The sequence below is a fragment of the Rhizopus delemar genome, genomic scaffold (genome assembly GCF_000149305.1).
Source record: "Rhizopus delemar RA 99-880 supercont3.2 genomic scaffold, whole genome shotgun sequence".
Lineage (NCBI taxonomy): Eukaryota > Fungi > Mucoromycota > Mucoromycetes > Mucorales > Rhizopodaceae > Rhizopus > Rhizopus delemar.
In genome coordinates, this window is record NW_027137828.1 from 4,613,928 (window position 1) to 4,626,709 (window position 12,782).

At 36.8% G+C, this 12,782-nt stretch overlaps 4 protein-coding genes across 4 annotated transcripts; 2 read left to right on the forward strand and 2 right to left on the reverse strand.

The window, feature by feature from the left end:
- Window positions 1-142: 142 nt before the first annotated feature.
- On the reverse strand, window positions 143-2,375 carry RO3G_04027 (uncharacterized protein; the record flags this gene model as incomplete). Its single annotated transcript, XM_067658617.1, has 3 exons — window positions 143-886; window positions 952-2,109; window positions 2,181-2,375. 3 exons carry the CDS (start codon window positions 2,373-2,375, stop codon window positions 143-145), a joined length of 2,097 nt encoding a protein of 698 aa, XP_067514718.1.
- Window positions 2,376-6,127: 3,752 nt separating this feature from the next.
- On the reverse strand, window positions 6,128-6,451 carry RO3G_04028 (uncharacterized protein; the record flags this gene model as incomplete). Its single annotated transcript, XM_067658618.1, has 2 exons — window positions 6,128-6,172; window positions 6,326-6,451. 2 exons carry the CDS (start codon window positions 6,449-6,451, stop codon window positions 6,128-6,130), a joined length of 171 nt encoding a protein of 56 aa, XP_067514719.1.
- A 638-nt stretch (window positions 6,452-7,089) lies between these two features.
- Window positions 7,090-8,241, forward strand: RO3G_04029 (uncharacterized protein; the record flags this gene model as incomplete). The annotated part of the gene is made up of 1 exon (XM_067658619.1): window positions 7,090-8,241. One exon carries the CDS (start codon window positions 7,090-7,092, stop codon window positions 8,239-8,241), a length of 1,152 nt encoding a protein of 383 aa, XP_067514720.1.
- A 1,918-nt stretch (window positions 8,242-10,159) lies between these two features.
- RO3G_04030 (uncharacterized protein) lies at window positions 10,160-11,584 on the forward strand (the record flags this gene model as incomplete). The annotated part of the gene is made up of 1 exon (XM_067658620.1): window positions 10,160-11,584. One exon carries the CDS (start codon window positions 10,160-10,162, stop codon window positions 11,582-11,584), a length of 1,425 nt encoding a protein of 474 aa, XP_067514721.1.
- Between the last annotated feature and the right edge of the window lie 1,198 nt (window positions 11,585-12,782).

Sequence of the window (12,782 nt, forward strand, 5' to 3'; positions counted from 1 at the left end):
GGACGGATGGTGAAATGCTTTGTTTCTGGAAATTTTTAAATCCCGCTTTCCTGCTGATACTTTAACGCTTTCATTTGAATGATATATTTGTAATAAATTACTTTATTATTAATTCAATAGTAAACAAAAAACATTTCAATAATTAAATCTGATTATCTGCGACTAACTTGCACATTTGGTTGATAGAAAGCTTGTCAGAAACTCTTCTGAATTCAAGAAATTGTGCAGCTTCTTCACAGCTTATACCTCTTTCATTTGACAGCGACTCTATTTTCTTGTACAGTGGAAGACGTCTAGTAAAGAACCTAGACTCGGTTCTGTTGTCTACTTTGCGCCAATCTGCACCGTACTGCTCTTCCATAGACTTGATAGATGGCTTTCCAGCAAGACCAACAGAGTATTCTCGCCATACATCTGTCACGCTTATCAAACTTCTACTCATTTTGAATGATGGTAGACCTCTTGAGTTAGCAGTACTTGGGGAAGGAATAGATGACAGCGGAACAGAAGAGGAAGGAAGGATAGTTGATGTTTGTTGAATTTGTGTATTCTCATCACCTTGTCTTAGCATGTTTGAGATTTGCAAAAAAGAATCAGCGAGCATGGTTCGGTTTTCTGCTTCCAATTGCTTGACTGCATTCAAAGTGAGTTGATTCTGAGATTGGACTATGTTCAGCATAGCATTCATTGAGTCAAACCCTGTCTTCATAGCTACTGCAACTTCAGGTAACAAAACTTCCAGATGTTGGCTCATTTTGAACTTCTCATCGTTGGCAGCGATTGCAGATGAAAGACGCTCTTCATAGTCTTTGTAAATATCAGTATCAAAGATGCTGTGGGACCAAATAAAGCTTCCGGGGTATTTTCCCTTCAACACCACTGAGTCCTAAGATAAAAATAATTAGATATCGTAAGCATTATGACTTGATTTGTAAAAAAAATAATCCTTACCTGCAAAAAAACTGTTCTTAAATAATCCATTAAATCTAAAAAGTTTGGCCCAGCAATATCGTCTTCAACTTCCTTCCTGTAAAACTTCTCTCTCCAATGTTCAATCCAAGGAAACACCATTTTGCGCAATTCTTCTGATGGCTCAATTGAACCACGATTGATGAAGTAATCACCCTTACGAGTAGTGAACCCGGCCAGCACTTTAATGGCATCAACAGGAAGGCCACTTAAATAGCAACCAACCATTCTATCGCTACCCCAACGTCCAACTTGTCTCTGTTGGTCTCCAGAGACACCTTCATTTGCAACCATATTAATGGCACTCTTTCTGTTGATGTGAGTGAGCTTGCTTGAATGAACACCGCAATACCTAAGCACTTGTTTATAAATCTTGGCTTGTTCACTATAGGTAATTGACCCATCCCCTGTAGCGTTTGGAAACAAATAAGTATCATACCAATCACGGCGAGTCGAGAAGTTTGGAAATGGTAGGTTTTGATGATGGAACAAGGAAAAAAAATATTGAGCAAAAGCGCCATGTGGACAAACTTCAACATCCCTATGGCGAAGAGCAGAACCATATTGAATCTTGCCATCCTTATTAGTCTTACCAAATGTTATAGTGGCTACTATAGCAAAGCAAGAAGAGGGGCCTTGATTTTTGAGTTCCATGATGAATAAATCTGGCAGCTGTGTTCCAAGAGCAGTCTCACTACGCATAAGCATGGCATGGCTCATAGAAAAGCAGACTTTGTTTCTCAAAGAAAAGATGTTGTTTTGAATCAAAAAACACTGATTGATTCGAAGCAATTCTTGATCTGTATAGCCATCATTCAAAGTATTTTTCCCACGATCCTCATATTCGGTTCTTTTGCGTTTTGTTTCCTTTTTGGTATGAGTGTCAAGAAAGCGCTTCACGATAGGTCCTCTTGCCATTGTATGCTTATTGAATCCTGCTTCTACCTGTTGATGGTATAAATCAACCACAGCTTTTACATAAGCAAGGACTGATTCCCTACCCAATGGTGCGGGTGATCCATCTGCATTTTTCTTGAATTTGTTTCCACGGGTCAAAACATAGTCTTTGAGAAAAAAAGCTAGCTTTGCGTCATAAACAATAGCACCATCCGCAACTTTTTCTTTATTGGCGCACCATTCCTATTTTCAATTTCAAACAATTAAGAAATCATCACCCAAACAAGCTTTATAACATATAGCTTTTAACTTACAAACCATTCTCTTTGCTTAGATTTATAAGCAGCAGTCGTGTTCTTGGGACGATATGTTTGATTTTCAGCAATGACCATTTGCGTATTTTTATCCATTGCTAGCCTGGCTCGAATCATGTCTTCATAATGTTCAGCATCTGGAAGAGCGATATCATTGTCTCTAGTAGAAGGGCCAGCGTTTGAATCGTGACTCATTGTGTCGTATAGTAGTAATAATAACCAAGTAAGAGATAAAAGCAAAAACAAAGAGCAATGTAGGTACTTTTTGAGACTGATCTTTATTTCAGTTGAAGTTAAAGTAAAAAATTATTCTAATTGAAGGCAGGTATTTATATCTTATTGAGTGAGTGGCTTGATATCTTGTATTGTGATCGTTCTTCTAATCTTCAGGTGCTTTAGCAAGTGTCATCTCTAATTATGATTATGAAAACTTTTCATTTGTTTTTTTGTATGTCTGTCATAGATTATCTTTTATTCTGGGAATTCCTCACTGATTTGAATAACGTTATTTTACGCGTTATTTCAATCATGTGAAAGATTAGCAATATTCCTGACATTGGATTGGATTTTGTTATTTTAGTTTATACCTCTTCTTATCAAAATAAACTATCATTAATACAATACATATTCTAAGAGAGCATGTTTAATTGGAATTGATTGTATGATCTTATTTAAATAAATTTATATTTTATTTTAGTTATGATCTTGTATTAAGGCTTACATTTATTAATGTCAACTACAATCAGTCATTGCTGTATAACAACTCCAACAGTAAAACACGGCGGTGGAAATGGTATGGTGTGGGCCTGTATGACTACCCATGAGGTTGGATATATCTGCGAGATAAAGGACGGCGGAATGACTACATCGGATTATATCCATATCCTAAAAACTGAACTGGCAGATACCCTTGATTGCTACCGATTAGGAGATGGTGATTTCATTTTTCAGCATGATAATGATCCAAAACACACTGCCAAGATAACTACAACTTGTCTTAAAGAAGAAGCAAAAGTACCTAGTGCTGTCTTGGCCCTCTCAATGTCTTGACCTGAACACAATTGAGCACATGTGGAGATATTTGAAGTTGAAATTAGTTCTATATGAGCAAAGGGCAAGGGGTATCCATGGATTATGGGAACGAATTATAATCGAGTGGAAAACATTTGTTAGGGATGTTTGTTGCAAATATATTGACAGGATGCCGACGAGGGTCCAAGCTGTAATAAAAGCTAAGGATGGAAATACTATATATTAGCATTTTTTATCTAGTGAAAAAACTGTTTCAGTCATCTCCTTTTTTTAGATTAACCGTTGCTCAAGGTGTAGTCCATAGATTCAGATGAGATTTGCATAGCTTTCTTGCAAAAAAGCCAAATAATAACACAATAAAAAAGAACATGTATGCTGTAAATACTTTTTTCAAAAAAAGGATAAACGTGTGAGTTTCAAGTTTACTGAAACAGTTTTTTAACATTGTATAAAAAAAAACGAAAGCTTAAACTGTCATCAATAATATAAATATCTTTAATAATTTCATTCCCTCTTTATCATAACAAAATTAATAATCTCTTCTGCTAAGGAAAATTTTTGGCTGAAGAAAGTATCATCAGCTGCTTCGTTCGGTCTTTCTTTTAAAAAAACATTTGTTGTCGTCATCATTATTAATTAACTTCTACTTTGGGAAAAGAAAGGCACTTCTCCAGTGGTATCAAAATATTTATTCTCTTATTTCATTTTACTTTAGTAATTTTTAGGACTAGGTGTAGATGTACGCTTGGATAGTGTCTAGAAATAGATCTCTGCTTGCCTCTCTCTACACTTGGATGATGCTTGTGCAGTGTCGAAGTGTAGGCTAATCACTACTTGTTTCCCTCTCTATGTCTTACAAATTCACATGAATGCACATCTTGCTGTTACTTGTTCGCTCATTTAGGGTCTGTGGGGAAGTATAGATGTATACCTTGTGCAGTGTTTGGATACGCATTCCTCCACTTGTGTCCCTCTCTACGCTTCAATTAATGAGTTGCAAATTTAGTGACACCTGTTTCCCTCTTCATGTTTGGGGTCTGTGGGATGAGATGTAGATGTATATCTTGTACTGCGCCTATTGCCTAGATCTCAACTTGTTTCTCACGTACTTTTTCTAATTTCCCCTTTTGGGATTCGTTGTGCTTTTACCTTCTCGTGGTGAATCCTGTTAATCTACCCTAGTTTGACTTGAAATGATTTTTAAAACTGAATTAGGGTAGAGAACTGAAAAAAGCATATCTACTTGAAAATAGAAGAACAGAATAAAATATAAAGGGATAATAATATGTTAAAAAGTATATAATTGAGACTGCAGACATGGTTATATTATTGAAAAATGCAAAGTTCTACTTTATCAATTCCGATTTTACTTAAGTCAACTAGACGAAAATATAAATTTTTAGTTACTTTTTCCTTCTGTGGGTTTAGAACCTTCAGTATAAAAAGGTCTTTCTTTCCCTATGTTCGGTATTTTTACTTTTATTTTTTATTTTATGCATATATCTTTTAAACTCGTTAGCTGCGACTAACAGTTTGTTTAATAAAGTACTTTATTTTTCTTAAGTTTATTCATATCATGATAACAAATTTCAATAAATTTTGACTTATTTAAAAAGAATTCTTCATTTTTTTGATGTGTTGTAAAACGTTGGATATATACTGATTTCAGACATGCTTGCAAACTCAATCTTTTGAGATGGTTCAACAGATGTAATGTCGTGGATGGTATCTTCAAGGATCATTTTAGCTGTCCATATTAATTGAAGGCAGTGAGTCATGTCCTTAGAAAATAAAAGGTATTCCAAAGGATACTTGTATGAATCGGTATGAAGTAGGCGGCAAATGTAACTCCCGGGCATATCCATAACTATAAGTTTTATTTCGGCGCCTATTTTTATTTCAGATAAAGTTATACTGTTAAATTCAACAAGAACACTCTTTTTGCACTTACCGCTTGTAATAAAACCCACAGTCCTCAAAGAATGCTTTTTGTGAGAAGATGACTCAATCAATTTGACCAGCATATCTTTAAGCATCTTTGGTGCCTTGATCATAGTATCTACGAAGTATTTGTTGCCATTTTTGTCTTCTGTTTTGGCAGCTTCAGTGAGCCCAATTTCATAGGCACCAAACTTAATCAAATGGTCAGGCGTCTTTGACCTGCGTTTTCTCTCAATGCTATCCAATGTTGATAGCCTCCTCTTCTTGTTGATCATTGAATCGGTCGCCTTACAAGGCCTTTCCCTTTAGTGAATAAAAGTTATTTTGAGTAGCTGTTAGCTTTCAGCTTATATCCTTCATATATACTCTTACTCTCTGATTGTCATCCTAGAAAAATCAAATGCTGTCAATATGGCCCTCCATAGTCTGCTTATAAAATCCCTTTTGCTTTGGTCGTTTTCTCTTAAAAATCCAGACATGTGTAGCTCAAGGGCTTCGAGAAGGGATCTTTGCAACCAATGACAAGCATGTTGGTTACGCGGGTTGTAATATGTAGCTGAAATTCTTCTGTGAAGATCATCGATATTCTGATAAGAATTTATAATTAAAAAAAAAAACTTCGTTATTATAACATAGTGTATAACATTTTTTTACCATAGAATTATCTACACCTTCTAAGATGCTTGAAAGTTCTGTAGGTATATTTCCCATTGGAGGTACGTCGCAAATTTTTATTTCCTTCATCTCGTCATAGGTGAAGTATTCCATCCAATTTTCATCCTCCGTGTCGAGAATAAACGAGTGTGCCGGGTGTTCAAAATTACAGCTTTCAACCATCTTCAGCATTTGTAATTCTACAAGCTTTCCTGTAGATAGCTTCCACATTTTTGTCTCATCCATTTGTTTGTACAGGCTAATTATCTTCTCCTTGTCAATTAAACTGATTTTACTTGGGAGAGTGGAAGTGCTTTCTTTCATCGAATCACGTGAGCTACTTCCTGTGGAAGCTTTTGTTTGAGCTGTAAAATCATTAATGTTTTCAAGTGAATCAACTTCATGGACTGTTGCTTGGTCCACAATTTTATTCCAATCATATTCTTTTGATTTCTATTTTAATAAACGTGAAAGTGAATGTTTGTTAGCTTATTGAAGGCTACCAAATCAATACTTACGATTTTGATTTTCAATACTTGAGCAACTTGCTTCACCCTGTTAACCCAAGTGCGTTCAATATTTTTTGAATCGCTTTTTAAACTTTCCAATATCTCTTCCTTAAGTTCCTCCAGGACTTGACCCATTGTTATAATTGATCTACTTTTTTGGAGATCAAACAAGATCGTAGATATTTCTGTCAGTTTTTGAGTCTTCTGTCAAATATATAAAAGTAAAATATCAGTTATCTTCTTTAAATTTAACGTTTATTTGGTTCATTTTCAAAACAGGAATTTAATGTACAAAAAGCAATAAAAGAAAAAGCAAACAATTTCAAAGAGCTGATTCTATAGCGACGAGTACAGTGTTTTTTAGATTAAGGGGAAAAGTGTGACTCAAAATTTAAGAAAAATGCTGCAAATCATTTGAAAAACTCTCACTACACAATCATTAAATTGCACTCAATTACTTGATGAAAATTAAGCAAACGAAGCGTTTAGATCTTTCGAATATGTTAATGTGAAAAATCCATGATAAAAAAGTTAAATAACCTAAAAAAAAGGGTCCAAATTGACTTCTCTGTCGTATGAATTTTACTTTCTTTCTGTCCAAAAAAGGTAAAAATAATGTCTGAACTCAAGTTTAAATTCACCCAAAAAGGATCTGAAACCGTAATGGAAATTTCAAGCTCTTTCGCACTTTTATAAATTTACCTTATTTGGAAAGCGATTCAATTGACATCTTTCAACATTATTTCAATATTTCAAACACTTCTATAACTAAAATGACAAAGAAGCGTGGTCCTTATAGGAAAAACCATCAACCTTCTTTAAGTTCTGAGCAGCTTGAGGAACTTCAAATCACTTTTGAAAATGTCAACCGACATTTCGAGTGTCCTTTATGCAAAACACTAAGCCATTTCCTTAAGCATGGATACTCTACTCAGGACCCAACTCAACCAATCTTTGTGTGCAAGTCATGCAAGAGGCAATCTACAGCGTATGAGGTCTACCAAGTCCTCTGTGGTATTAGCAATATAAATGAGAACTCCCAGCAAGTCATCGAATCTTCTACAAATTTCCAAGAACCCAACTCTCGTGATCCACGTGATGAACTAATCAGTCAACTTACCAAGCAAGTTGAACGACTTACAACTGAATTGAGCCAAGCCCGCGAACAGATCGCTAGACTTGTAGTTCTCCAAGCTTCAACTCAAGAAAATAATAGCTCACAAGCTATTACTAACACTGAATTCCCTCCATTTTGTGGAGCAACTTCTCAAAACCTTGACGGCTCAATCTCTCAGGCTCCTTGGCACAACCCATCCAAAGTAGCTGCATTAAAGCAATCCATGAATCTCAACAGTCAAAAAAATCGAGTTCGTAAGGAAGACGCAGCCGCTCGTTTCTTCCAACCACCTTCCACGAATCAAGGATTCCAATACCTTTACGTCTCTACTAAAGCCCGTGTTCCCGTTAGTAAACTTCGCTCCTACTTACGCAATATGGGCGTCAACAATGCGCGTGTGCTAGATATCCATTATCCAGATCGCAATATTGCTGCTCTTCTTCTCCATAACGACTATGTTGCCGAATTTAAACAATTACTTGAATCCAAGCGAGTCCACTTTGCTAACAATTTTGACCCCTGGAACGGCTCTACTCTCAAAGATCCACAGTATAAAGATCTTACAGAGCAAGAACGAACTTCCAAAGCATGTGAAATCCAACAGCAACTCCTTCAACGTGCTGTTCTCCATATCCGCGAACCAGTAAAGTTTGCAGTAGCATACTACTTTTATCAGCAAAAGTGGGTAACCAAATCATTTATTGACCAACTTAACAACTCTCGCTATGGACGATCAGAGGATATCATGGACAATCTCTCTGAAGACACGACAACCAATGTAACCAACCATAACAACATTCAACATTAATGTCCAACATATCAGTAACATTATTTAATGCTACTGGGCTCCCAAAGCAAGCTATATTTCCTATATTAAAGATTGCTGAAAACTCGTCACTCCTTTTTATCACAGAAACTTGGCTTCTGCCACCAAACAAATATGTCACCACATGGAAACAGTTTCATACTTACGGTCAACCAATTAATTCAACTCACCATAGAAACCGTGGCCATCTTGGTATTGCCCTTTTGATAAATCCTACTTTTACACAACATATCTACCATATCCATCATGAAAACCCAACATTAGCTAAGTATACTTTATCCGTAGTCATATCTGCTAAAATTTTGATACACTGTCTTTACATTCCTCTCAACCTAGATGATAATGACCTATCTGAAATTTTGGAACTACTACCTCTTAGCTATTATAACACAACAGCGACTATTATCTGTGGAGACTTCAATGCCAGAATGGGCAAATACTCAGGTGATACTAGGGAGAATCATAAAGGACGAATCATACAAAACTGGATTTAATCCAACGAACTCATTAACTGGAATCAACGGATTGCATATGGTGTGCCTACTTCATATAGTTACTCTGGACATAGTATTGTTGACTACTTCCTGAGTACTATAGAATTGACTTCTCCGACGTTAACTGTTAGAGATGATCTTTCACTAGAATCAACTCATAAGCTTTTGACTTTTTCTTTTCAAAAGCCATCATTTATCCTTAATAACATAGACCTAGTACCAGACTCTCGAAAACTTTGGAACATCAAAAAGCTTAGAAAAGAGAAGACAAGAGAAACCTACCAGCAAGTTTTTCAGGAATATTTGAACCTTATTTTACCACCATCGTCCTCTCTTCCACTTCAGACAACTGATGCTCAAAGGTTTATTGAACGTATCAAGGCTTCGTTACTCGACGCTCTCTATAAATCACTTGACACTGTCTGTGGTAAACGTGAGACAAACTCGGACACTCTACGTTCAAAAGAGTTTTGGACTACAGAAATGATGGAAGCATTCGAAATGAAAGAGTTTTACTATCGGATATGGAGAAATGCAAACGGTCTTAATTGTCTTAAATACTGGTTACTTCACCAAGAAACTAAAGCGAAACTACGAAGGTTAATCATCCAGCGGAGAAAAGAAACTTGGCAATTGTTTTGTGACAAAATGAAGAAAGGCGAATACACAAAGGCTATAGCTCAATTTTCGCGGATACGGAACATGTATTCTCTACTATAGATGGACCTCAAAAAGCTGCTGATTTAATGGCAGACCATCTAAAGCAGACATTATCAGGTACTAATTATCCGCGAAACGAACGCATCCCGATCCCTCACTGCTTATCTAAATACCAATCATCTCAAGCGTGTTTCGATTTAACCGATTGCCCGTTTGACTTGGATGAAATTAAATCAGTAATCTTAAACTTCCCACGAAAAAAGGCACCTGGCATCGACCACATCACAAGCGAAATGATTCTACCACTTTTAGATATCATATATCCAATCCTCCTTTATCTATTCCAGTTATGTTGGCAATGGTCATATATACCTCAATTATGGCGCATTAGCCAGATAGTTCCAATCCATAAAAAAGGTGACCCATCTGATCCGAGCAATTACCGACCAATCAGCTTGACCTCAGTTTGTCGTAAGATTCTAGAAAAATGTATACAACCTGAGCTACTCAGCACCGGTACTACACTGGATGTTGCTCAAGGAGGCTTCCGTGAGTCTAGGGGATCACTCGATCAAGTGCTCTGCTTAACAGAACTATGTCAGTTGTATCACCGCAAGCATTTACACTACAACCCGGTACTAGCCTTTCTTGATATTAAATCAGCCTATGATACAGTTGATCGTAACATCATATGGAATGAGCTCTCTTCAAGCATACCAACACCTCTGTTAGCCCTCTTATACAATATGTTTGAAGATGTTTCTGTTGAAGTGATCCTTAGTAATCATAAATCCTCCCGCTTTCACCCAAAAACTGGCATCCTGCAAGGGTCTGTGTTATCACCTTACCTATACTCAGTCTATATCAATAGCCTTCCAAATTTTTTACGACCAGCATCTCTCGTCGACACAGATTTTAATGATCCTCTCATTGTTGCTCCAAAGTTAAACTGCCTACTGTATGCGGATGATGTAGTTCTTATTGCTGATGCTGATTCATTGCAGTCTCTTCTTTCCAAATGCGAAGAGCACAGCCTTTCTTTAGGTTATCGATGGAACCCTAAAAAGTGCGTCGTTGTTGATCCCAGTCCTACACGTCAAAAATACTACCTCTACAATAGTGAACTACCCAGTGAAGATTACTTCCCGTACCCTGGTATTCCTATAAAACCCGGTGGTATTATCGACAAATCAGCACTTTTGCAACAAAACATTAACAAAGCACTTGGAACGATGAGACAGCTTGTTACCCTTGGTGTCAACAAAAATGGGCTTGATTACCTTCTTTCAACCCGTTTCTATGCCCAGATAGTCCGACCACAACTGGAATATGGTCTAGCAATTACAACCTTCAATTTACGAGAAATTCAAGCTCTCGAAAATTGTCAAAGCCAATGCATTCGGCAAATCTTCGGCGGACGACCCTTCACCTCCACCAAGGTAATGCTACACCTAGCAAACTTACCAAACATGAAGGATCGTATCTCCATACTTCAAACACAGTTTCTTTTCAGAACCTCCTCCCTGCCAGACGATGCATTACTAACAAAATTGCTGCCATACATACAATCTGAACGCATCTCGAAATGGTCCCAACTATCTAGATCACCTTTTTGGACATCAATCAGCAATGAACATCTCGAAACTATGTCTCATAAGAATTTTATTAGAAAACGAAGACAATTCCTGATTGACAATCACCGTTCAAAACTTCAAGAAAAACATACTAAACTTCTGTCCCACTGCCGTAATGATCTAATTGTCGACCCCATCCTTCGGATACCAATGACAAAAAATGAACGGTCTCGTTGCGTGCGATGGCGACTTGGTTGGTTACCTCTTGGTAAGCCCCAAGCATGCCCTTTTCATCCAAATGAACTTTTTACACGCCAGCATAGTTTTTCTTGTCTAGATATGCACAACCGCCTTCAGATGCCCAAATCTATTGACGATCCGCTTTCCTACCTTTTGAACCTCTTACCACCAACACTCCACACCAGGAAAGCGAGACAATCAATTGATGCCTGGCTCATTCGTTGGCCCTTCATATGTGCGATATTACTCGAAATGGACTACTTAGCCCACTCTCAGTTCCCTGAAGCTTCAACCCATCTTGGTGAGCCCTTTGTCAAACATCTTCATTACATTCAGCAAAAATTTTCAGATAGTTAATTATCATCTCTAATATATAACACTTTTACGTTTTCCCTTTAATCCCAAAAGGGTTTTTCACTCTTTTTCACTGCGATCTGACCCGGGCAATACAGCATGAAAATGCTATGTGCTCATCGGTCATTAAAATTATGCTCAAATAAAAATTATTCTTAATCGTAGATTATTAACAATGATAACAGAGAGAAGTTCCCTAGCGAAGCGGTAAAGTTCTTTCTGCTGGATTAGTTCCTTGTATGGCGGCACTAGCTCCAATATTCATGGTCGTTTTCTGTTTGTTCGTTCGCAGGTTTAAGCCCTGTTATTAAAAAAATGTTTCTTATGATGACTAGCTAACTGCGGCATCCGAATAAATCCTCTACAAAAAAAAATTCGATAAAGACAACCCGGTTTATACTCTCACTTTAACCATCAAGCCTGAAGTTGCGTTTCGGGTGAATCTCTTCTTCACTTTGCCTGTACTATTCTGATATTGATACCATTACAAGCAAAGGTTTTCTGCATCGTATTATGTCCGAGCAACTTTCTGATTCATCTTGTATTTACTATGACAGTATTGATACAGAAAAATATTTCACCTGGTCTTGTCCTCTCCGTAAAGGAATATGATAAACAATTGCCAATAGATTTTTAATCGATCCCTCAGCACTTAATTATGCTACCATTGCTTGCTCCAACTTATCTGGCCCTCGATTATCCCATCGCTTTCACTCAAGTCTCTCAATATAGTCGCCGTAAAAACATTCTGCAGCAGAGCACCTAATCCCATTTACTATTACATGTATTTTCTTTTCCATTTTTTTCTTTCTTATAAATTATTAGCCCAAGTTGCACATCTCTGTGTGGCACCTAAATAAAAACACTATTTACAAAAAACAAGAAAAAAAAAGTAATAGCAAAGACAATCCGATATAACGTACTTGATTTTCCCAAAAGATGGAAAATTAAAAAAATGACTCTATTCATGTAACACATACACACATGAAGATGCTTTCTAAACATTGTAGCGATCTGATAATCAAAACTGAATTGTACTACAAACATTAAAACCAGGATACTAATTTTTTTCCCACTTTTTCCTACCAGGTTTCTTTTGTTCTTTTCATCTTTTTTCTTTTCTTTTCTTTTCACGCACACAGGTTGTCTACAAAATATGCCGGAATATAGACCCAAGATTGAGAAGATAATAAAATTATTT